The following is a 24259-nucleotide window of genomic DNA, read 5'->3' on the forward strand; positions in this document are numbered from 1 at the left end:
AGATTACACTACACTACACTGCACTACACTAGTGAAGCCGACACTTCTTCTAATCTGCTACCCGAACCCTTTTCTTGGTGTTGTTATTTTCGGTATCCTCCAACATGCTTGGCGACGTGGCTTTCCCCTGAGACAGAAGAAAAAGGTAGCTTGAATCCAGTTTACGTTTTCGTTGGCATGCAAGGTACAGCATCGCATCCGAACAACATAGGTAGGTACCTAAGGCTTCATCGTCAGAGGGAATGAATGCATCGTGAAGAGAGGAGGTGAGAAAGAGGAGAACTTGAAGCCAAAAAGCAGGAAGATCCTTGTCGAGGCATCATCTTGTTCTGGTTCGTTACCCCCCAATTTCTGCGAATAGTTTAAATTTGGCTCTCCACCTGTTGCATCCACTCGTCTCCTCGTCGGGTCCTGGACCCTAGGTCAACTCCAAATTGTCTATCAAACTCGTACACTACATATTGTACGCCATCTGTAAAGTCGTGCCAGGGCGGCTTCCGGCAGTTGCTAACACCATGGACACGTTGTATTGGAATTAAACGTGGTTTTCGGTGTTTTACCTCCTGTGTTCTGCTTTCCGGGGCCGTCCTGTCAGAATTGCGTACTGCTTGTTTGTCTTTTGTCTTGCTTGGTCGGGGGCGAGACTGGACTGAGAGTCTGGCTTGTCTTGACTCCATTTTGGAATTCTATTGTTTTCCTTAGTTCTCTTCACCCCCTGACTACTCCATACTGGTAGTATGTAGGTAGTTTACACTTTGGGGCCATTTCCATCTCAATCCTCTCTTTCTCCTCCAGGGTCTAATTGATCCAACTCTCTTTGTGCTTCCCACCTTCTTTCTTTCTTTCCTTCCCTTTCTGTCCCTTCTTCCTCTTGTTCCATTGTTCGCGCTCTGCCGTGTCTGGGGGTCTAGATCAACCTCTCCGGTCCAGCCAGGCACGTACCACAACCATACCGGAGCGGTACCTCCATCATCTTCAACCACATCGATTCGCTCGCCACCACCACACTCACACGTCCCGTCACTAGGTCCTTATCCCATCCTTCTTTTCTTCTTTTGGCCCAGTCCTAAAACACTCACTTCCGCACAACGTTGGTTTGATAACGCAACAGTACGTCCTCACTCTTGGTCGCACACTGTATACCGCCCAGCAGGTACCCTCATCAACGTCGTTGTCTAACTCGCTCCAAGAGGTGCAGCAAAACCTTGTGCAGTGCCTAGCGCCCCCTAAGCAAGCAAGGCCCCCACATGATTACATCCCGTTCTCCAGCCAACGTAACTTGATCTCCTTTGCGCTGCCCTGCTTTTTCTCGACATCGACGCCGCCATTCGCTTCCAGCTTGGTTCGAGGCCCCTACTCGTGCCTTATCAACCAACATTCTCCGTTGTGGGAGTTTACAGCCTCCTCCAGCTCGACAGGGTGAATTGCCAACTCCACAGCTAAAGTCCCAGTATAAACTAGACAGAACCCCCCTTCGGTCCTTTGCAGGCTGAGGTCCTCGTTGATTGTGTGCTGGTGTCTGTCCCTCACGACTTGAAGAACTTGACAAAAACAAGAGGAAGAAAAGGAAAAAAAAAATAAAGGCATGCCACCAAGTCTGACCTACCACAGGACTGCCGTCTGACCTATTGTGTTCCTTGTCCTCGACATCGACTGAACCACAATAGGGTATAAGAAGAAGCAAAACACAGCTCGCCAATACTAATACCGCCAAACATGGCTCTCAAACACAGCGATGACGACATCCAAGACTCGCAGGGTCATCGTAATGTGGACGACAACGTCGAACCTCAGGGCCCAACATCAACACTAGAAAATGATACTCCGACGACAACGACAACAACAATAACTCCGAGTGTCGAGGTCCAGCAAGTGTGCTCTCCAGCCCAATCTCCCAGGTCTCCAGCGTTGTCTCAGGCTACCGCTCCCTTCAGCACGGCGACGCCTATAACCATGGCCACGACACCGTCCTCGTCAGTGGCCGATCAGACATGTGCGGCTCCGCTTGATGCGAACACAGTTCCTGGCGATCATGATGGAAATCAACAACAACAACAACTGGGCCTGGAGAGGGACCCTCCAATCCGGCTGCTGAGTCCTGCGGGAATCACGCGGCGCGCCAGCAGCACGAGCAGCAGCATAAGAACAGACGGCTCCAGCGCTAGCAACACTCCGTTAACCGCAGGAGCTCAGGCCGCCGTCCCCCTCCCAATCCCGGCACTCGCAGAGCTGGCAGCACGCGGCGCAACCACGGTCAGCTACATGGTCCAATCTTACGAGGCGCTGCGAGCAGCCAGGATTGCCGCCGGATACGATATGGTGCAATCCAAGGCGAGTGGGAGCCAGCTGGGCGTATCACCATCGCCGTCGCCGTCGCCGTCGCCTTCGGGATCCCGATCGCCGTCCATTGTCCAAATCCCCAGCAATCCACAGGCCGACAATGACAATGACAATGATGGCGATAACACACGATCGACAGCAGCGATAGTACCTGGCGACGATAACAATAGGAATGCCGGGCAGGATTCTGGCCACGACGGGGCTGCAGCTAACAACAAGCAATACGACATTGACGATCCCAGTCCCGATAGCAACGAGCGAGGTACAAGCCAACTTCGGCCTGTGCCGCAACAACAACAACAACCCACAGCAGCCGCCGTCACAACGACAGGGGATCGTTCCTTTTCACGATCATTAACCGACAACAACAACAACCACCAACACGAACACGACCTTTCTGCCCCCCTGAACAGCTTTTCGCTGCCCCCTCCGCCACCGTCTGATCCCAGCGCAGTACCTGTAGGAGCAACTGCCGTCGCCAACACGACCGTTGTCCGCCCAACCCCCGAGAGCCCCAAAGTCCAGCGATCGCGCAGCTCGACAGTAGCGCTACAGCAGACCCCGCCGCCGAGAACATCCTCGACCGCCAGCATCCCCCTGAGCCACCCTACCCCGGACACTAGCAAGCGATCACGATCAGGCGCCTACGTCGGTAACATCGCTGCTCTCGAGGCCACCGCCGAACGCTTTTCATTGACCAGCTCAATTGAAGAGGCCATTCGCAACGAACACAACGAGCTCAAGCGCAGCGACAGTCGCCGATCCGCCATCCTACAAGCAACCAAGTCGCCGACATCAGACACGGCATCCTCCCCCATCCGATCGCGGGTATCGTCGAGCAGGACCAACTCCATCCGCGCATTGAACTCTGCGGCGCGGCTGGGAGGCTACTCGCCTGGAGGTTATGTTATGACGCCCAACCACTCTCTTTCGGGCGGCGCTCATTCCGGAAGCAAGCCGGGGTCCATTGGAGAGTCGTCGCCCAAGTCTCCTCCAGCCGAGACTGCTGCAAACGCCCAGAACCACGACTTCGTCGGAGCCGGTACTGGAGAAGAGTTCCCATTTGCCCGTCACGGACCAGGAAAGAGTTCGGTCAGGGATGCCTCTAGGAAACCGGACTCTCTTGCACAGATCGCCGAGTTGGACCACCCAATCACGATTACCCAGGATGCTATCGACGAGGCGGACCGTGCTGCGGCGACGGGGGCGGCCCTAGATGACGATGAAGCCATTGCAGCCCGCGCCCATCAGCAAATCGAGCCGCAGTATGCAGATGAGATGGATGACGTGGACCTCAATGGACCAGACGAACCAGTGCGACAGCCAATGCTCGACAATACTTTCTTCGACCAGCCCGGTCCCCGGTTGCAACTTCACCAACCCGTCGACTACCCGCCCTACGAGGACCATGATGCTCATCAGCAATATCACGGCAGACCACTGACGGCCGCATCCCGCACCACCTTGCAACAAGCCAACGATGCATTTGGTGATTTCGATGGCGTCCACTGTGATCCAGATGTAGATCACTTTGCTGGGCTCCCACAGCCTGCTGAGCGCGCTCCTGAGCCAAGGAGGCGTCGCGAGACACTGCAACCACGACCAAAGTCTTACTTTGACCCTTCTACTGGCCAGGAGATGCTTTACTACCCTGCGCCAGTTCCCGCCATGCTCAACCTCCCGCCCAAACTCTCCAAAAACACCAACAAGGCTGGTGGTGCCCGGAACATGCGTCGGTCTCAGGTTCTCAGCGTTATGCAGCAGCAGTCATCCGTTTATGGGGGAAGCCGAGACAACCTGCCAATGATGTCGGGCGGTGCGGGCGAGGCGCCACCTCAGCTCCCGCAAATTGATGGCTTGCCGTATGCGGACGGACCGGCTGAGACAGCAGGCGCATTCCCGGCGCAGCCAGGGCGGGAAATTCGCCGACCACAACGGTTGACCGAGACGGACAGGCGCAAGTCGCAAGCCACCATGCTCAACGGTCTGCCACCGCAGCTCCGGGCCAGTGCCTTTTTTGACTTGCCGACGTCTACCACGCCTCATATACAGCTGAAGGATGGGTCTGCCACGGCCACCTTGGAGACCATTCTGGATGCCTCGGCTACAGCGCCCGTCAGCGCTTTTACAGATCACGCCTATGGTGGAAAGCTGGGCCCCGAGGTGTATGGCACAGACAGGAAGAAGATCCAGAAGTCGGTTAACTCTGCGGATATGCCCACAGCCCCCGCCAAGAAGACTCGCAAGAAGCTGATCAAGAGGAACTCAAGCAGTGGCCTGCTCGATGTCAAGGCCAACAGGGATAGTGATGAGGATGAGGGATGGACGAGCGTTGGTCTTGATGCTGATGAGCCTGGATCAAGCAGTCGGCGATCGCCCGAGATGGGTCAGGAAGGGGAAGAGGAGGAGGAACTTGTCGATGGAGAGCCTGTGTTTAACGGCCCACCAACGACACTCTTGGCCGAGTTACAGATGCGCAAGCAAAAGGACAAGATGTTGAGGCGTCCCGCAGCACCTGGTAACCCCTACGGTATGCACGCCACTTTGCTCGAGCTCGATGCCGTGGCTCAGGTGCAACGCAAGCAACGGATTACCAAGCGCGTGAACCTTGCCTGGGAAGATCCCGCTCAGAACCCGACACCCGAGTCTGACGATGAAGACGTCCCTCTTGGCATGCTGTACGCGGCCAAGGCCGCGGGCGTCAAGGATCCTCACACTGCCGACATTGCCGTCCTCATGAGCGAGGTCAATCGCCCTCTTGGCTTGATGGAGCGTCGTGAACTGGAAGAGAACGAGCCGCTTAGCCAGCGCCGACACAGGCTGAAGGGCAGCGAAAGCCTACCATCCATGTCTCTAGACCAGATGCAGAGGCGCATGTCCCACATGACGCTGACTCCCGCCGGAGGTCCCAATGCCCTCGGCAACCGCTCACAATCCAAACTGACCCTGCCTTTGCCGCGCGGTTTGGCAGGCGCTTCCAACCCAGCCCTCATGGCAGGAGGTCTCGACGCAGAAGGCAGCGACGCCGAAGGCGAAGGCGAGACCCTCGCGGCCCGCAAGGCCCGTCTAGCAGCCGAGAACCCTCTCCCGCGCGCTCGTCCTGTCAGCGCCGGCTTCTCTTCCGAACTCCTCAGCGAGTTCGGCGTTGCCCCCAACGAGGAGGAGAAGCGGCCCACATCCAAGGACTCCAAGGGCAAAGCACCCGCCTCTGACGTCCCAGAAGAAGAAGAAACCCTCGGCCAGCGCCGAAAGAGGCTACAAGCCGAGCGCGAGGCTCGCGAGCGAGAAATGGCCGCCGGCGCTCTCCCCGGTAATGCTACCCAACCCGCCACTAACCCCAACATGCTCGCGGCTCCTCCTCAACCGCGTGATCGCCGTGACTCCGCCACCTTGATCCCCTTTGATCCCAACAACGTCAACCCTGGCCCTCCTTCCAGACGCGTATCCCTCTCCGACGTTCTCAACGCCCACCCCGTCGACAGTACCGGCCTCGGTAACCCCCACATCAGTCCCCTCGAACAAGAACGTCTCCGTCGCGAAGCCGAAGGCCTCCGCCAGCAGCGCGCGCAGGAAGCCAAGATGGCTGCCATCCGCGCACAGATGCCACAGACACTTGCTGCGCCCGCAATCGGCGCCAGGACCGGCGGGTACATGGGCGGCATTTATAACGGGGGTGGTGCGGGCGCGAACCGGAGCAATCCGGCCCTCGGCCAAGGGTTGGGAATCGGATTCGACCCGAACGCGAATGCGATCCAGCCTAGGGGTCTGTTGGCGCAGCAGCACGAGATGGAGAAGCCGATGGCTAGGAGGGCTAGTACCATGACTGTGGGTGGTGGTGGTGCCGCTGGTGCGCAGTATGGAATGGGAATGGGAATGGGAATGGGCACGGGCATGCCGATGATGGGCGCTGTCTCCAACTACGGTGCGTATGGCGCGCCGATGCAGTTCCAGACGGGACCGGGACAGCAAATGATGATGATGGGTGGACAACACATGGGAATGGTTTATCCGCAGCAGTACCAGCAGCAGCAGCAGCAGCTCCCGCAGCAGCCAGGGGGCGTGGACATGGTTGAGAGGTGGAGACAGAGTGTTATGCCTTGAGTTGTTGGCCCCTTGACATTTTTTTTCTTTTCTTTTCTTTGATCTTGGATCTTGAACACCTTTTTTTTTCAGGATTCGTGATCATCTTTCTGGATAACATTTTACATCACATTACATTACATACATACATAACATCGCATCGCATCGCATCGCATCGCATCGCATCGCATCGCATCATATATATATTGGCATGTTGGGTGGAATGGGCAATTTTAGTATAGGGGAAAGACAAAAACCTGTCATTTCTTGCTTATATACAATACTCTTTTTTTATTATTGCTCTTTACACGCCTTCGCTTCATGATTGTAAAAAATACCTTGAGCTGTCGTTATAGCATCCACATTTTGTCATATGTAGTATAGTCGTAGGACCTTGGTTAAACCTGGTGGTGGTGGTGGTAGTGGGGAGGGGAGGGGAAGAGATGAGAAGAAGATGAGAACACTGCGTAAGGAGACGTAGTCATTACATTGATATACATGGAAAAGAGGCGAATATAAGAACATACATATATATATATATATATATATATATATGTATATATATACGCACAAAGAGTAGTTGAGAGACAACAATTGTAAATACCTATTCATACATTAGCAACAGTGGTGTGAACTCTCTAGATATACGTGCGTGTGTGCGTGTGTGTGTGTGTGTGCGTGGATCAAAGTATTAGACTACCTAGACTAGACTACTCTACAAGATAACATCGACTGGAAGTATTAGGTAGTCCCGAGTACGATACGATACGATACGATATATATATACCTCTAGTTAAGAGAAGTGTCAAAAATCTGTTGAACACCGATCTCTATCCATCCATCCATCCATGTCTCCTATTCATCCAAAAAGTAAAGAAAGACGGTACTCACTGACCTTTGCTCCTCAGTCGCTTGATCGATCTATCTATCGATCGATCCATGTTAAGTAACAATTACCTACAGATTGTGTGAGTTCTATCAAGAGAAAAACGTAATCCGGTGCTTACCTACAATAAATAGTTGTTCGTAGCGTTACTTGGTACGTTAGTTAGGTTTTACATGCCTAGGTATAGGAGGTGACTGACTTGGGGGCAGTGAGTGGGCAGGTAGGAAGAAGAACATTAGAAAGTACTTGAGAATTTTCAAAATGATGGATGGGTGAAATTGATGTCGAGATTAACTGAGTGTGTATGAAGATGGTTGATAGTGAAGTGCATGATGGATGGATGGATGGATGGATGGATGGATGGACGGTTCGTTAGTGTCGAACTATCGAGAGAGAGAGAGAGAGAGATGTCCAGAAAAAGCAAAAGCAAGATAAGAAAGGAAACAAACACACATACGAACATGAGTTAAAATAAATGAGCAACAGTTACAGGACACAACTATCTATAGGCAACATCGACATGTCTATATTTACCAAGCAACTATTTCACCCAAGGTATGTATGTATGTATGTATGTTCAACACCACTACAGCAGTTACTCAAAGTCCCCCATTTTCTACAACAAAATTACACACAAAAAAAACCAAGATAGAAACCAGAAAAAGGACACATGATTATAAACTCCTTAACCCCAAAGGATGCGAAACCTGACGGGATATGTATGTGACAAATGACAACAACGGCCATGGCCCCATCACCAGCATTTTACCTTTACACCACATCCTTCATACCGTCCCGTCCCGTCTTTACTTTCTCTTTGCGAATTTGCTAGACGTCTTCTGCACCTTGGCTGGTGGCGCATCATCATCCTCCTCCTCCTCCTCGTCATCCTCATCCTCATCATCCTCATCGCCGCTCTCCTCAACATCATCATGATCAACCTCATCCTCATCCAGGCTCTCCGCATCATCAAACTCCTCATCGTCCTCCTCATCACTATCATCCTCCTCATCCTCATCACCCTCCTCCTCATCCGACTCGCCATCCGCACCAACATCTATAAGCGCAAAGTCTTCCTCGGCGGCAGCACCGTTGGCAGTACCCTCCTCATCACCCTCCACATACACCACACCCGGCTCATCAACATCCTCCTCCTCCTCCTCCTCTCCTTCTTCATTTCCTTCCTGCTGCTCCTCCTTCGCCGCACCACCCTGCTTCACAAACTTCCTCCACCGCATCTGCTGATCCAGCATATCCAGCTTTCCCTTGAGCGCCAACAGCGCAGGGAGACCCCTCGCCCGCTCCTCCAGCACGCGATTCAGCTCGCCCAGCCGCGCCACCACCTCAGGCTGCGCAACCAAGCTCCCGCCGTGCGCGACGAGGGTGGTCTGGATCCACTTCATCAGCCCAAAGGCGCGGCCGGGGCGACGATGCATGCGGGCCGCGAGCTTGGAGAGCAAGACGCCGGCGAGGGCCGAGTCCATGCGCGTGATGGTGTTGGTGATGATCTTGGGGTCGGACGTCTGCAGGCACGATTCGAGCAGGTCCGAGTCGTCGGTGCGCAGGGCTTGGTTGAGCACGGTGCCGAGGGAGGTGGCCGAGATGGTAGTGGTGCTGCTACCGTTGGGGCGCTGGACCGTGATGGTGTTGTTGTTTTTGGTGGTAGCGGCGGCGGCAGCTTCTTGTTGGGCGGCGAGAGCGGAGGCGACGTCGATGGTGGCGTTGCCGCGGGCGAGATCGCCGAATGTAGGGGAGGCATCGTCATCGTCGTCGTTGTTGTCGTTGCTCTCTTGGTCTTGTTGGGCAGTGGGCTCGGTGGTGGTGGTGGTGGTCTGCTTCTTCTCGGGAGCAGCGTCGACGGCCTCCTCCTCGTTGTCGCTGTTCACGTCCTCATTGTCCGAGTCGCTGTAGTGGCTGGAGGAGTCGCTGGAAATCTCAATGGTCTCTGGGGCGGCGGCCTTGGTGGTAGTCGACTTTGGTGCTGGGCCGGTCGAGACGGCCGTCCTTGTCTCGTCGATCTTGGACTTGGTTGCGACTTTGGCGCTGGGCTTGACCACCGGCTTGGCCAGGGAGAGCGCTTTCCTCTTGGTAGACATGGTTTCGTTGTGTGTTGTTTGGAGGGGATTGGAGGGGTACTGAGGTTGTCGTGAGGAAGGAAGGAGAGAGAGAGAGAGAGGGTCGAGGATGGTTCGCGTGGGGAAGAGGAATCTCTTCCTTTTTCCTTATCGATTGAAAATTATATGGACCGGGATCTGATAAAGAAGGGTATTTGATGCTGCTGCCAATTGGTCGGTTGGATTATGATAAACAGGTGAATTGTACCACAGCCAGGGTAATTCTGTATTTTCCTGGAATATGTGATATGCAAAAAAATGCAAAATATTCGAGTGAAATCGGCGAATTCACTTCAGTTTTGCGTGCTGGAATTGGCTGGCTGCTGGAAAAGCTGTTCCAAAGCTGCTGCAAAAAAAAAAATCTGGATCGCGGCCAAACTTTTTTTCAAGTGGAAGTCGCTGCAGTCCCACTGGAGGACTGGGCCCCTGCCACGGCCCCCCACTTTGGGGTACAAGGTACATTGGAGAACTCTTGGCATCTGATGAAGGAGCATGGCCCGTGCTGTCTTTCGCTGGTCCCCGTGATCTCTCATGTGATAGTCGCCAGCTTCGACGCACAGTCCATCTGCTGTGGTGAGTCAGGACCTGTGTGGCTGCGTGGCTGTGCGTTTTACGGGAGCGGATTCCTGCGTGATTAATTTGCCTTGAGGATGCACAACACCGTGAAGCTCGCTGATTGCCAAACCAAGAGGGAACCGTCTGTTTTATTGGCCAGTTTCGTTCGTTCAACAGCACAACAGGAAACTTTTTGGGGTCAAAGTTCAAACTGAACTCGAACTCGCTGTTGCCTTAGTTCTGTTACTGCCTGTCGGTCTCATTTTCAACATTCAACACCATTTGTCCTGTGCAATACTACACCTCGACACTCGGCCACTTTCAAACCCCAAAGGATATCGTCGGGACTCACACCCCAACATCGCTGTACTTCCATCCGTTTCGACATGTGTCCTTCTGTCGCGGTGTGAGAAAGAGAAATGGAAGGTGAAGGCGAGCCGGGCACGCGACGGGCTGAACAGCAGCTACCCTTGCACACAACAGTGGATTACATATACCGCATTATGGGCTTGGCTTGAAGCCTGATCCTAGTCATTGATGTTGCGACTTTGTTGACTCTCAACTTAAGCTTCATTTCGGGAAAAGAAGAAGAGTCGAGACAACGGAATTTCGACGAACGAAGGGAACGCCTGGAGAATGCCACAGTGAGTGGAAAAGCAAGCGCGACATGGCCCAAAACGACAAGGCTCGCTTGTCCAAATAGCAATGCTACCTACTACAGAGTCCGATGCATGTACGGTGGCCCAAGTGTGACCTAGGTCGTTTATAAAACTGGTCCAAGCTCCTATCTGCAGCCAGCTGTTGGCCATTTTAGATCAACACCTCTACTATACTTACAAATTCAACACTCACGCCCAGACCTTGAACTTTAACTTCAACCTTTCTAGCTTCCTTCCTTCTTTCTCTTTTTCCTTTTTTTCACCACCTTTTTTTCTTCTCTTTCCTTTTCTTCTTATTCTTCTCATCTTTTTCTTCTCTTCGTTTCCTTCTTCTTTTTCTTTCTTTCTTTTTAGCCCCGGCCCGGGAAAGAGGGGGGGGGGTGGGGAGGAGAGCGGGATCCATTTGCATTGTTACCTTACCCCAACTCAAAAATTTGGAGAACCAACTGCAGGGTCCATTTGCATTGTCACTCTTCTCTTTCGGTCCGGAAGCAATGAAGTAATGAAGCAATGAAGCAATGAAGCAATGAAGTAATGAAGCAATGAAGTAATGAAGCAATAAAGCAATAGGAGTTAATGGGAGTTAATGGGAGTCAATGGGAATCAATGGGAGTCAATGGGAGTCAATGAGAGTTGATGAGAGTTGATGAGAGTTGATGGGAGTTGAGGTGACGTTGCAGGAGACGGTTTATCAAGGTTATCTTAGCACAAGGATTTGGAAACCACTCCCCAGTGCAAGCCTAATGCTTGCAGCTGGTTAGACTTCAAGTTTTTAGAACTTTTGGATAAACGACCCAAGGCACACTTGGGCCACCGTATGCATGGGAAGTGGAAAGGACTCGGTCGGTAGGTGTCTGATTTCGCACCCCCTCCCACGAACCCACCTTCCGTGTCTTCTTCTATCGTTCTATTCTCCGCCAAAACAGGAAATATCAAAAGACACGCACTTACAAGCGACAAGAGTGGTCGTCTTGGTCCCCTTCATTCTTCTCTTTCTTTAATCGTCTTTCGTCACCTTGAGCTTTCAACCTTCCTGTGGTCAACAGCGGCTTCATCAGAACTATCAAGCTCATCATGTAAGTCATCGCGTTTTTATTTCCAGTCGTGGCATGCCGTTTGCAGCCAAATTGCAGTCGAGTGCAACAAACGTTTCACATGTCGGCTTGCCCCCGTTACAACATCCAAGGTTCAGTCCCGTCGTTCAAAGAGTCGGCAGTGGTTGCTACCGCAGGCTCCCATTGTCCAGCGAAAAGAAAGATGCCTTTTCCTATCATCCCGTTGTCGTTGCCGTTTGCTTGTTTTTGCTTGCTGCAATTTGCTGGGTTCTCTCCGAAGACCTTTGAGCTTCGATACGAAACCGAGGCAGGAAGAGGCTGTGTGCTTTGTTCGTTGCTTGTCGACATTTTCTCACTTCTTACTAGCCATCGATATTTCCTTGACACTCCTTGACATTTTTTTAAACCCTTTTCGAAGGCATCATGGCGACTGAGGACATCAAACCAGTCGTATCCGGGCTTGTACTTGCACCAATGCAATATCCCCGAACGCGAGTCTGTCCGAGCCCAACAAGTTGCTTGCGCCAGTGCCCTGCTTGGACATCATTACATCCAGGATGAATGACCTGACGAAGGGCGGCGAGTCTGGCAAAATCCAAGGTGAAAGAAAAAACAAATGAAGCAACGAAACTGCGGAAGAAGATGAGGACAACGGGCCAATATATGTACCACGGTGAAAAAGTTGAAAGGCGTCCAAGGTCTTGGTGATACGGACGCTTGTGGAGGTGGTTGCACCTCCAGACTCCAGTGTCCCTGGTGTCGATCGCGCACGGCCCACAATGCGACAGAGTGGCCAACCAGACGCTCCAAAGCCGCCTCCACCGACCAAGGGAACCAGTCAGAAGGCGGAGCCACCCGCAGGGCCTCGTCGCTGCTGGGGAGCTCGGACAGCTTTCATAAATAGCGTCGAGCTGCCGACCGGGACTGACATGTGTTCTCTCACCCCCGAATTTCCACTTGGGAAAAAAAGGGAGACTGCGACGCGCAACACAAACAAGACACCCCCCTCCGCTACCGACCATCCGGCCAATCAGCAGCCCCGAACAACACAGAAGCCACGAACCCCCCTCCACTAGTGTAGCTGCTGCTCGACTCTGACGCGACGCCAGCCGCTTTCTCCCCACTCCCCCCCATCCGTCGTTTCTTGTGACTTGTACAAGAGAACCTGCGAACCCTCCGTCCAAAAAGTTCCAACCCTTGACTAAAAAATATCTTTTTTTGCTGTTGCCCGCCCAACCAGCCAGCCCAGCCCAGCCACATCCAATCAGATCAGCGGTCTGCACCACCCGACTGCACCACTCCAGCCTCCTCCCCCCCGACTGTTCTGATTTTACGACGTTTTTCCACCCCCGACATCGTATCGCCCACACATCCATTGCATTGCAACGCAAGGCTGAAGGCCCACAACCGAACTTGAACTGTTCAGCCTCGACACCCCCCCTTGGCCCGCGCAACTTCGCAAACTTGTGAGTGGTGGCAACGTTTTTTTATTTTTTTTATTTTCTTCCCCCCCTTCTTTTCCGATTTTCTTTTCCCCTCATCCCCCGACCTGATCCGACCCGACCGACGCGTGTGCACGTACCACCACTCGCGCCTCTCGCAACCCCAACCCTCGCGCAATTGCCGACTTTCGAGTACTCCCACTCCACCTCAATCGTCGTCGTCGCGCGCGCGCATCGCATCCGTCGCATCGCAAACGCCACTATTCGCAGTCGCTTCCAGGTCGCAATTGCCTGCACTTGCGGCGGTTTAACCAGCCACTACTAGCTGTTGTCGTCGTCGTCGCACACAACACAACACAACACAACACTGCACCCACACACATACACACTTGGCACTCGTGCGATAGCACATACACCACAACATCATCCATTTGATTAAACTTATATAACCAACTCAGGCTATCATCGAATCAACTACTTTTGCATCGTGTGCACGTCGTTTCGCTGACACGGTTTCTTCAGTTGTTTTGATGCCCCAAATCATTGCTTAGATACCCATCCCCCCCATTCAGTTGCGCACACACACACAGACTCAGAGAGTATCCACGTGGATAGCCTTTCATCTCGTCTTCTAGCTTTTTCCTCATCTTACTGTATGGCAGTTATGACAAGTCAACAAGCTGACGGCGGCGCGGCTCTGCCCGAGAAGCCCGTCACCATGGCTACTGAGGCGCCTACCGCCGCTCCAGATGCGCCAGTCGCAGATGCACCCAAGAGTGATGCTCCTGCTGCTGATGCTGCTACTGCTGATGCTACTGGTGATGCGGCACCAACCCCTGATGCGCCAGTGAAGGATGTTGCAGATGGTGATCACCAAAAAGAAACAGAAGTGAATGGGTGAGTTACCTTACCAGTTACCTTACCAATCTTGTCCCTCAGCCTTCTTTCACCTGATGATGACGCATTCACTTGCGCTGCCTCGCCATCCAGACCTTTTGCTCACCAACCCCTCCAATATCTGAACCTCTGAACGCTAATATCTCCCCATAGCCACGACGACGCCGTCTCCCCTAAAACTCTTGTGCCAGAAACCAAAACCGATAGTCTTCCTACTCCTAAAGACGAACCTTCGTTGGAAGAAGCACAGACCACACCAGCCAAGAAGGAAGAAGACGCCCCCAAAGCGGAAGAGTCGAAGGAAGGTGAGCGGAAGAGTGACGAGCAGGCCCAAAAAGAGGACGCAAAGCCCGCTCCAGTAGAGGAAGAAAAGAAGGCCGAGGAACCAGCAAAGGAGGAGGAGGGGCCAAAGGACGAGGGCGACAAGATGGAGATCGATGCGCCAGAGGTACCGGCGGGCGATGCGCAAAAGGAGCCCGTCGCATCGCCTGGGGAGGACAAGGTTCCTGAACCGGCCGCCGAAGAAAAGCCCAAGGAAGAAGAGAAGCCTGCCGCTGCCGAGGAGGCCAAGGAGGACAAGCCGGCCGAACCAAAAGCTGACGTAGCCACGGAAGCGAAATCTGAAGCGAAATCGGATGACGGACCCGCAGCAAAGGAAAAGGAAGAGGCTGCTGCTCCTGCCGCAACTGAGACCCCCGCCACTGAGCCCGCGTCAAAACCTCCCGCGTCTCCCGCGAAACAACAAGAAGACGTGGAAATGGCTGATGCACCCGCCACCGTAGAGGAGCCCGCCAAATCAGAACAGGCAAAGCCCGCCGAGGCGACGCCCACAGCAACCCAACAGGAGACACAAGACACTGCTGTCAGTGACGTACCGCCCCCCACGCCCGCTGAAGACGAGAAAAAGGACAAAGAGTCGCCTCAACCATCCCCAGCCGCCCCAGTCGCCCCGGTCACCGCAGACACCAGCATGTCGGATGCGCCCCCGCCGTCGTCCAAGCCCTATAGAGAACGCGAGGAAGACAGCGAAGATGAGCCTGTCGCCAAACGCGCAAAGGTGTCCCCTGTCGCAGATCAGGCCAGCGCCAAGAACGAGGCCAAGAGGGAGGACAAGATGGACGTTGACAGTAAGCCTGCCGCGTCATCTGCATCTACCTCGGTCCACGACAGGAGCGAACCCAAGTCGCTTGCGGATGACTCGATTAACCACTTGCCCATCTCGGACTACATGAATCGCCAGATCCGTCAGGTGCTGGCTGGCGTCAAGAAGACCAAAGCGGGTTATCACTTCCGTCTCCCCGTGTCGGAGCTCTGGCCGGGCCTGTGGAATGAATACTCGGCCAAGGTTAAGGACCCTACCGACATTCAGACCATGGAGAAGCGGCTCCGCGGGAACTTGGCTAAGTACCACACCCTAGGAGACTTCAAGCGCGACTTGGAGAAGCTGGTGCAAAACTCCATCGCCTTTAACGGTGAGTACCACGACGTCACTGCCGCGGCTCGGTCGTGTCGAGATACTATCTTGGCTCGACTTGGTGGCTGCCCAGCATTTGAGCCGTCGAGGCCGGAGAAAAAGGACTTTGCGAAGCAGCACCCGACCCGTCATGCGGAACCGAGAGCCGCTTCCCACCTCTCTTCTCCGTCGGCGCCTCTCCCCCAGCGCCCCCAACAGCCCCGCGTTAACACCGCTGCTGTGCCCGCTCCCTCCTCATCAAAGTCCATCGAGTCTCCTGCCTTTGCCATCCCTGCCAACAACAATGGCATGCCCCTCATTCGCCGCGACTCGACCAAGCCCGATAGCCGGGCCAAGCGCCCCGTCAAGCCGACCCATTCCAAGGACCTCGTCTATGACACAAAGCGCAAGAAGAAGCTCATCCCCGAACTCCGTTTCTGCGAAGAGGTGCTCACTGAACTCCGCAAGCAGAGATACTATGAGTTCAACGAGGCCTTCCAGAAGCCGGTTGACCCTGTTGCCCTTAACATCCCGACTTACCACAAGATCATCAAGAAGCCGATGGACTTGTCGACGATGCAGAGCAAGCTTAACGCGGGCGACTACGCCAGCGCCAAGGAGTTTGAGCGGGACTTTGACCTGATCATCAAGAACTGCAGGCTGTTTAACGGCGAGCAGCACATCGTATATGAGCAGGCTCTGCGACTGCAAAGCCTTTACCGCCGTGAAATGTCTAAGAAAGATGAGTGGCTGGCTAAGCATGCGCCTGCTCCTGCGCCCCATCTTTCCTCGAACACTAGTCCTAGATTGAAGGATGAGTCGGACTGGGAGGAGCCTGAATCGGAGGGCGAGCCGGAGGTGGATGAGGAACTTAAGGGGGCCCAGCAGCGATTGGCAAGCTACATGAAGCGGTTGGAGGAAGAACAGAAGAAGATCAACGACATCATGCTCGAGATGAATCCGAATATGGCGGACGTCGAGATTGCACAGTCTGTCGTGGCCATGCTGCAAAAGCAGATCATCACTGAGAGGTCCAAGATTGCTTCCATGCAGCCGACCAAGAAGGCCGCGCCTGCAAAGTCGCATCATGCTAACAAGCCTTCGGTTAGCAAGCCTAAGAAGGCCATGCCGGCCGGCGGCAGCTCTCACCACGCTGGTGGCCATGTTGCTAAGAAGGCTAGCGTGAGCCATTCGAGCATGGGCGGTCACGGAGGTGGTATGGGAGGTATGCCTAAGAAAGCGGCCGCTAGGAAGCCCGCACCGAAGCGCAAGATGGGCACGGTCGAGAAGGAAGTTATTGCAGCCGGTATTGCCGAGCTGGAAGGCGCACAACTTGAGCGGGCTATTGAGATTATCAAGAGCGACACGGGCACGGGTGAAAACGACTCGGGTGAACTGGAGCTGGACATTGATCAACTCTCCCAAGAGGCCCTCACTCAGCTGTACGACCTCGCCATCAAGGCGTTCCCCCACCTGCAAAGGGAAAAGGAACGTACCATGGCCGCTCAGGCGCCTGCTCCGCCACCTGCTGCACAACGGTCCAAACCCGTGCAGAAGACTAAGAAGAATAAGCCCATGAGCAAGATGGAGCAGGAGCGTAGACTGCAGCAGTTGAACGAGCTGCGCGCCCAGGCCGGCCGCCAAGGCTCCGGTAGTCAAGAGCCTCTGGAGTCGATCGAGGGTACGGGAAGGACTTCTGCTGAACCTGCTCCGCAGCACCATCGCGAGGAGGACAGCGAGGATGAGGAGAGCTCCGAGGAGGAGTAAACAGTTCCCGGCCACTTGGTCTGCTCGCTCTCCAGCCCAATCTTGGCCCACTTTGCCTAGAAGGTGGTCTCTCTCTCTCTCTCACGTTACCAGGGCTCCAGAGGGGTCCGTCCGATGTGCTACCTTCTTGCTCCAAATCCATCATGGATAATCTGTGTATGTCATGCCATGCTCTCGCCTGTTCTCTCTTCAGCTTGCCCTGGCATACCTTTTGTGGCGGGAGCACTTACCTGAGGGCTTCTTGACTTGCTACTATCGCCATCCTACGCCCAGAAAGCCCTGAGACTTTACCTCAGAAAGACCTTTTGATCATTCGGGTTTGGCATCCCCGTATGAGTCATTTTTTCCCGTCTCTATCCATCTCCCTTTTCCGTAGCAAGATCAATTAGCAGCATCGTATCTTAGCAGCGGCGCGCGTTACTCTGTGTCCGCTTGGACCTTAGCACAGAAAGAAGAACAGTGGCTTCAGTTTTTATCGTTCATCTCTCCGGGGGGCAAGGGGTGGTGGCAAAGAGAGTGTGAAGTTGATAGAACGCTTGAGTCCATCCATCGTTCTTTTAAGTTGCTTCGTTGAATTTCCACAACCAAACTCTCATAACAACATGAGGTTAAGCGGAGGATCATGATGACTTTGGAGGAGGAGGAGGAGGTGGTGGTGGACAAAGTTGACGGGGTGAAAGAAGGAACATAAATAAAAGAAAAGAAGAGGAAGAAACAATGAGCAGAGAAGAATAAAAATAATAGGAGGATATCGATTGCTTGCAAGGAAAAAGAAAAACGGGAGTCTTATGCTGCGTGATGATGATGGAAATGATTCGTGATGAAGTTGCTTTTTTCTTCTTCTTTTTTTCTTCTCTATGACAGTTTTCGTTTTGTTCTGCGCCTTGCGCTTTTGAAGAGCAAGATCAGATCAGATTAGGAAGGAAGGAAGGAAGGAGAATGCATGATGGGATGGATGGATGGATGGGGTGTTAGTAGGTAGACAATGATGATGCTTTTTTTACTTACGTCGAGTCTGTCTTGTATCGTTTATTGGTGGTCGTTCGTGACTCATGTCATGGTGGTGGTGTTGTTGTTGGCTATCGTGGAGATTAATGTGACATGACATGGGCGATACTGTTGACGTTGATTTTCGATGGATGTCGATAGGCAACACACGATGTGTGTGTTGTCGCTGAAGAGTTGTCCACGTCGTCCTTGTATCTGTTGTCCTCCTGGGTAATCTCAATGCTTCGGAGATGATTGCCATCGCTAGCCGTAGACGATCACGAATGAAAGCTGTTCACGGCCTTCAGACCTTTTTGCGCCCCCAAGGTCCCAACCAGCCAAGTCAAGCCACTCAGTGGATCGAATCGAATCGATCAGATGAGGGTGAAGAAGTAGAGGTAGGTGAGCCACGACTTGGAGGAAGCCATGTATGGGCGCTTGTGAGTCAGTCGGCCTGATTAAGGATGTTTGATACTTATTCGCGACGGTGAGGTACTGTGCGAACAAGAACCGTGGCCGGCCGTGTGACGAGTTGGTTGTCTCGTCTTTGGTTATAGTATTGGGTCGTGAAAGGTTTGAACGACTGGTCTTGGGAGGCTTCTTAACTGCTTCGGTCTCCGGAAAACGTACGTTCGGGCGAGAAGCAATTGTGGAGAGGACGAATTCGAGTTAGAATTGAGCAAAGTCGGTTGGTGTATCCCGAATTGTCGACGGGAATAATGTCATGATGTTGTTAGGATGAAGTGTGAGAACGGTTGTCTGTCACTGGGGGAGCGAACATTTCTCGGGCGGGTTTGTAGCAGTGTGACGGTGCCCATGGGGGTGTCACACCCGTGGCCCGGGGGGACTCGTGGAGGACTCGTGGACCACACGCCCTGGGCCTGGGTTAATGAGTGTAGTGGGTTGGTTGCAGGAACCCCGCTGCACTAACAGCGGCTCGTGACACTGACGTCCGGATGGAATACATGCCAGCCAGGCCTTGTAACGAGCGCCTTTTGCGCCGACGAGGATTCTGGCATGTCGGATCACTGGTTGTAAATTCGGCCTCGTACTTTTTGCCGGCCTTGTTTTGTGGTGAAATCATGTTTTTTTGTGTTTCGATAGACATCCTGTCGTCGAGGGACAGCGACTCCGAAGCGCCTGTAGGACTTCGGAAATGAGATCGGAGACAGGGCCGTCAGTGAGGATATCCCTCCGCAGGGCAATCGCTGGCTCAACTAGATTTGTAGGAGACAATTAACCGTCAATCCTATCAAGAGAGAGATTTGGAATCAGTTTTACTGCCTATCGCAAAGCATGATGAACGAGGTGTCGTTGGGTTACTCACCGTCGCTCTTTCTCCGGACAATTACCTGGATTCAGCGCAGCCATCGAGGTTCTTGCGCAGGGAGCAGGGAGAGGTTGGGGAAGAAGCAGCAGAAGGCAATGCCAGTAATTGAGAGCATGAAGTAACATATGAAGACCGATGGATCAATTCCTGACTAGTTGAGGCTACGGTTTTCAATTTGCGAAAGAGAATTGGAGGGAGGAGGAGGATGGGTTAGTTGTTGGTTGTTTGGTGCTTCGTTGTTGGTTGGTTGGCGGCGAGTTCAGTGTCATGTTTGGGGGCGGTTTGAGAGTTTTTTGCGGGGGGCCGGCGGCGGGAGGATGGAAGGAAGGCGGCACCGCTGACCTTCCATTCAGCCTCCAGGGCAGCGGAGGGATTGCTCGCCCACAACGCCATCGGCCCAGGGCACCTATTTTGTGGCAGGCTTTAGGGCTTCACCCACCAGGGGCATCTCCCGCTCAACACAACTAACAAACATGTATGCCCTGGGACGAGGTCTTCTTGTCCCACGATGGTCACAAAACCTTGCTTGCTTGATAGCTGACCGTGAATTAGAAAACCAAGAGGAAGCCATTCACTCCTTCTCGCGCAGTTCAGATGGATAACCTTGCAGACAAGCTTTTGTTGTGTTCATTAACACCACCGACGTCGAATGCCTTCACTGTGAACGTGCCCAACACCTATACTTAGTATATATGTTGTGCCACACTTCCGATGGGAATTAGCATGATAGGTAATTGTTAGTACCATGACGGCATGAATCCACTGTCAGTGTCCTGTTCGTGACATAATATTGTACTCGACTTCTCATCTTCTATTGAACAGCCAACTATCTATCCATATCCGAACACCTAGGTCACCTACAAGCAAACGAATCACCATGCTCGGCAAGATTCTCCTTACCATCGACGCCCTCATTCTCCTCATCGGTGCCCCGGTGGCCGACTACAATGAAACCCACATCTTTAATCCGGCCTGGAAGCCACATGCAAAGTATGCCCGTCTTGTCACCACATACTTTTAGAGGAAAACACATAACGAACCAGCCTTGACAGGTTCCATTGCGGCCAAACCATTACCCTATCCGTGGTCCTGGGTCTCGCAACCCTCTTCTACACCTGGCTGCCATGCGGCCCAGCCAAAGCAGGCCCAGTCCCCACACCGGCCGTACAGGTTGAGAGACGTGAGCGGATCAAGGATTCTCTGCGCACGGCGGGCTTCCTCGGAAGTGTCTACTGGCTGGCAGGTCTGGCAGCCATCTTGTATCCCAACACTGCAGGAACCGATCCCGAGTTCGGCGACATCACCGACTTCCCTCAAGGCAAGATGTTCCCGGTATTTGCTGGCTTGGCCATCTTGGGGGCATGGCTCGAGACGAGGCGCCTTGGATGATGATGAGAAACCGAGGACGCCGGCGGGTGACGAAGCGCGTGTTTCATGTTTCCCTGATGGGAAAACGGAATCGGTATCGGTATAGCATTACGTCTCGCCCTCCTCCGCAGTGCATACATAGAGGTACGAGGTACGTAGTGCTCTCGCCCTGCGGAGACCACTTACGCGGCCCTCACCCTGGCTATCAATACATGACGCGTCCGGGCGCCGCCGGTGTGGCTTCGAGGGGGGTCCGGGAATAGGGAAGCCATGGGGGTATGGATCCGCTCTGGGAATCGTTCATTTACAAAGTTTGACTTGCGCTTGGACGGCGCATTGTATGTTTTTTTTCCTACTTTTACTCGGCTTCTCGCCGATGAGTAGCATTTCACTTGTCCTGAATGTGTATCTCTTTTCTTTGTCTCAGCTCTACCTACTACCGAATCACTAATCCACAGCGGAGTTCCCTCACACTTCCATAGGCCCCGGATCTTCGCCGATTCCCAGGACTTGGCGACCGTGGAAACCCCGTTGTTGATTGCCCCTGAAGTCCCGTCTTGGCAGGGACTTGGCACGGGCCGTCCACCGGAGCGCTGATCCAGACCCGGGCCATTGCAACACAGACACTCGTATCTCGCCGTCGTTCCAACCCCAACCTTCAGGTCAGCTACAGGTACCAGGTGAATCGTCCCGTTCGACAGGGCGCTGTGCACGGGACATCCATCCCAACACCCCTTCAGCCGAAATCCAATCTCGTTCCTTACTACTTCCGCCCCTCCGGTGCCTCTCGTTCAAGACCGAACCTTGACGCCATCTTCCTTGATGCGCCTTACCCGGACGGTGATCTCTCGCATTGACACCGCGTTTGTTACTACATCCCAAATACAGTATTGCCACTCGAAACTCATCAACTACTCCCGCTTGTCAAGTCATCTATCCCCAGCAGCGCATCACGACTACAAATTCTCGGAGGACACTCTGCCACCACTCCGCCGTCAATCCAACTTGCCCACAGCGGCATGGTCTTTCATGGCCAGCCCTCCGGCACGATGAAGCCATGTGACTTTCAGGCGCTCCTCTCTTTCTTCTCAGCGCGAGTACTACACAAAGGACCGAGACTTTTACTGCAACTTATCGTCGGGTCAACTCTCATCCTCGCCACTCTACTCGTCATCAGCAGGGGCTTTGGCGAGGAACTATCCTCAAACGATCTCTTTCGTTGGTCTGAAAACCAAAGTGACGACATCAAGGACGAAAAGGCACACTACGAGTTTCAGTCGCAACAACAACCTGGCGGACTCCGCGTCGTTGTCTTTGGAGAGGATGATGTAGCGACTCCTGCTTGGACGCGGGGAGAGAAGGAGATGCGGTCTCCTGGCTGGACCGAGCTTATGTGCCGCGAGGTTAGTCTGTTCACATTACCCGCTTTTCCTCTTGGTCGTTGCTAACGGGTATTTTGCCAGTTGAACTGCTCCCACTACCTCTCCTTCATACCACCCAACCTTCACCCGCCGGCACACCCCCTCATCTCGAACGATATCTACGTCGAAGCCGTTAGGCAGACGATCAAGAACACGACGAAGCTGAAAAAGTCCCAAGGTCCAGGCTACGACTACACCTTTCAGCCCCGACTGTTCCCCGTGTCTAAAGCGTTACCAGACCTGAGTGCCCAAGTGACGGCCTTCCTAGAATTGCAAAATACAACCACCCTCCCCAAAGCGAATGAGACCCTCTGGGTCTTTAACTTGGGACAATGGGACGTCTGGTCACTAGCCACGCTCCCCATTGCCACAGGCAAGGCGGTCATTGATCAGCTAACCGACCATGTGATTGAGCAAATGGAGCGTCTCTATGAGAGCACCGTAACGAATGATGCCACCGCGGTGTCGGCCAACTCTAACCATCTCTCACGCAAGACCAATGCTGATCCGATCAAGATCATAGACCCAGAAGTCTACAAAACTAACTCCGGCGTGGCCACCGATCCCACCTCTGGCTCTGCACAAAAGGCCAAGACACAAAACTCGTCGTCGAAACCCGAGACCTTCCGCGTCTTTTTTCCCAGCCTATTTGACATCTCCATGGCTCCCGGGTGGAACTCCAACCGCCCGGAAACACCGCATCCGCATTCGAAAGCCGAGCAGATGCGCAACGCGGCCAAGTTGGCGGACACCTGGAACCAAGTCATGGGGGATAAGCTGTACGCGTGGGTGGATAGATCGGATGTCATTGCGCCGGATGAGTTTTATCTGGATGCAGATAAAGCAGCAGATACGTCACTTGATGGTCAGAACAGCGAAGAAGAAGAAGAAGAAGAAGAAGAAGACGGGAACGGGACAAAACGTAGCCCTACCAGCGGCAAGAAGAAGACAACAACAAGATCTGCCGAAAACGACGTCGTTAACCCCAACACGATCACGAACACGAACATGAACCCGAAGCCCAAAAAGCAGCCGCCGCCAGTGCGCGACTTCATCACCTACGACATGGTCGACTACATTACTTCCGCCCTGATAGAAGGCCAACTGCGCAGCTCTGGCCTCAGCGACGGGAACGGCCTGGGCCAAAAGCCGATGAACAATTGGTACAAGGAAGTATGGGAGCCTTGTGTGAAGCCGGTCAAGTCGGAGACGGAGCTGGTGGTGGACTTGGAGGACGAGGGGTTGGTTATGCAGCAGTCAACTACAAATTCTACTACAAACTCGACAGATTCTCAGACGGAAACGGAAACTGCCACGGAGTTGATGAAGGCTTTTGCTGAAGCTGCTGCTGCTGCTGCTGCTGCTGAAGCTGCTTCTGATCAAGCCAAAGAAGCAGGGGTAGAGTCAAAGAGGAGGACGACGAGGAGGACGACGAGGAGGAGGACGCAAGAAGTAACCACCACACCGGAAGTGGAAGCGGAAGGGGCAGCAGCAGCAGAAGAAGTAAGAGAAGAAGCAGGAGAAGAGAGGACAGAGACGGTCTGTAACGTCCCGGATGATTACCTCTTTTATACCCCGTTTACACTGGGGTCGAGAGCCATCAGGGAGATTGCGAGAGAGGCGGCGGAGAAAGTAAAGAGGGGGGAATCGTACAGGACAGAGGAGGACGGGAAAGATGATGAGGGGCTTTGGGCGAGTGTTCAGGGACATCAGACATAGGTCATTGAGTTAAGCGAGGGTTGTACTATAGTTGAGTATGGTTGGTGGTGGGATGCTTTGTTAGGGGTTTTTTGTAGTATAATGCGTGATTTGTCTATTTGTGTTTTGTTGTTTATGTGGTTTCGAAACTTTCTCATTGCTGTTAGTGTCATTGTTGTTATTGTTGTTGTGAGTCGTGTTAATGTG

The 24259-nt window shown here is 53.5% G+C and overlaps 5 protein-coding genes across 6 annotated transcripts; 4 read left to right on the forward strand and 1 right to left on the reverse strand.

The window, feature by feature from the left end:
- Positions 1 to 1466: 1466 nt before the first annotated feature.
- Positions 1467 to 6720, forward strand: NCU08420 (hypothetical protein). Its single transcript, XM_958087.2, has one exon. The coding sequence runs from the start codon at positions 1717 to 1719 to the stop codon at positions 6439 to 6441; it is 4725 nt and encodes a 1574-aa protein (XP_963180.1). The 5' UTR covers positions 1467 to 1716; the 3' UTR covers positions 6442 to 6720.
- A 1108-nt stretch (positions 6721 to 7828) lies between these two features.
- NCU08421 (hypothetical protein) lies at positions 7829 to 9805 on the reverse strand. Its single transcript, XM_958088.3, has one exon. The coding sequence runs from the start codon at positions 9400 to 9402 to the stop codon at positions 8113 to 8115; it is 1290 nt and encodes a 429-aa protein (XP_963181.1). The 5' UTR covers positions 9403 to 9805; the 3' UTR covers positions 7829 to 8112.
- Positions 9806 to 12877: 3072 nt separating this feature from the next.
- On the forward strand, positions 12878 to 18318 carry bdp-3. 2 transcript variants are annotated; one of them, XM_011395308.1, is made up of 3 exons: positions 12878 to 13155; positions 13654 to 14028; positions 14182 to 18318. In XM_011395308.1, exons 2-3 carry the CDS (start codon positions 13787 to 13789, stop codon positions 17246 to 17248), a joined length of 3309 nt encoding a protein of 1102 aa, XP_011393610.1. In that variant the 5' UTR covers positions 12878 to 13155; positions 13654 to 13786; the 3' UTR covers positions 17249 to 18318. The 2 variants fall into 2 exon arrangements, with proteins under 2 accessions (XP_011393610.1, XP_011393609.1); XM_011395307.1 differs by having other exon boundaries at positions 12878 to 14028.
- Positions 18319 to 20327: 2009 nt separating this feature from the next.
- Positions 20328 to 21422, forward strand: NCU10246 (hypothetical protein). The gene is made up of 2 exons (XM_011395349.1): positions 20328 to 20555; positions 20618 to 21422. Exons 1-2 carry the CDS (start codon positions 20513 to 20515, stop codon positions 21037 to 21039), a joined length of 465 nt encoding a protein of 154 aa, XP_011393651.1. The 5' UTR covers positions 20328 to 20512; the 3' UTR covers positions 21040 to 21422.
- Positions 21423 to 21982: 560 nt separating this feature from the next.
- NCU10245 (hypothetical protein) lies at positions 21983 to 24073 on the forward strand (the record flags this gene model as incomplete). The annotated part of the gene is made up of 2 exons (XM_958091.2): positions 21983 to 22336; positions 22397 to 24073. 2 exons carry the CDS (start codon positions 21983 to 21985, stop codon positions 24071 to 24073), a joined length of 2031 nt encoding a protein of 676 aa, XP_963184.2.
- Positions 24074 to 24259: the final 186 nt, after the last annotated feature.

This window comes from Neurospora crassa, linkage group II, assembly GCF_000182925.2.
Source record: "Neurospora crassa OR74A linkage group II, whole genome shotgun sequence".
NCBI lineage: Eukaryota > Fungi > Ascomycota > Sordariomycetes > Sordariales > Sordariaceae > Neurospora > Neurospora crassa.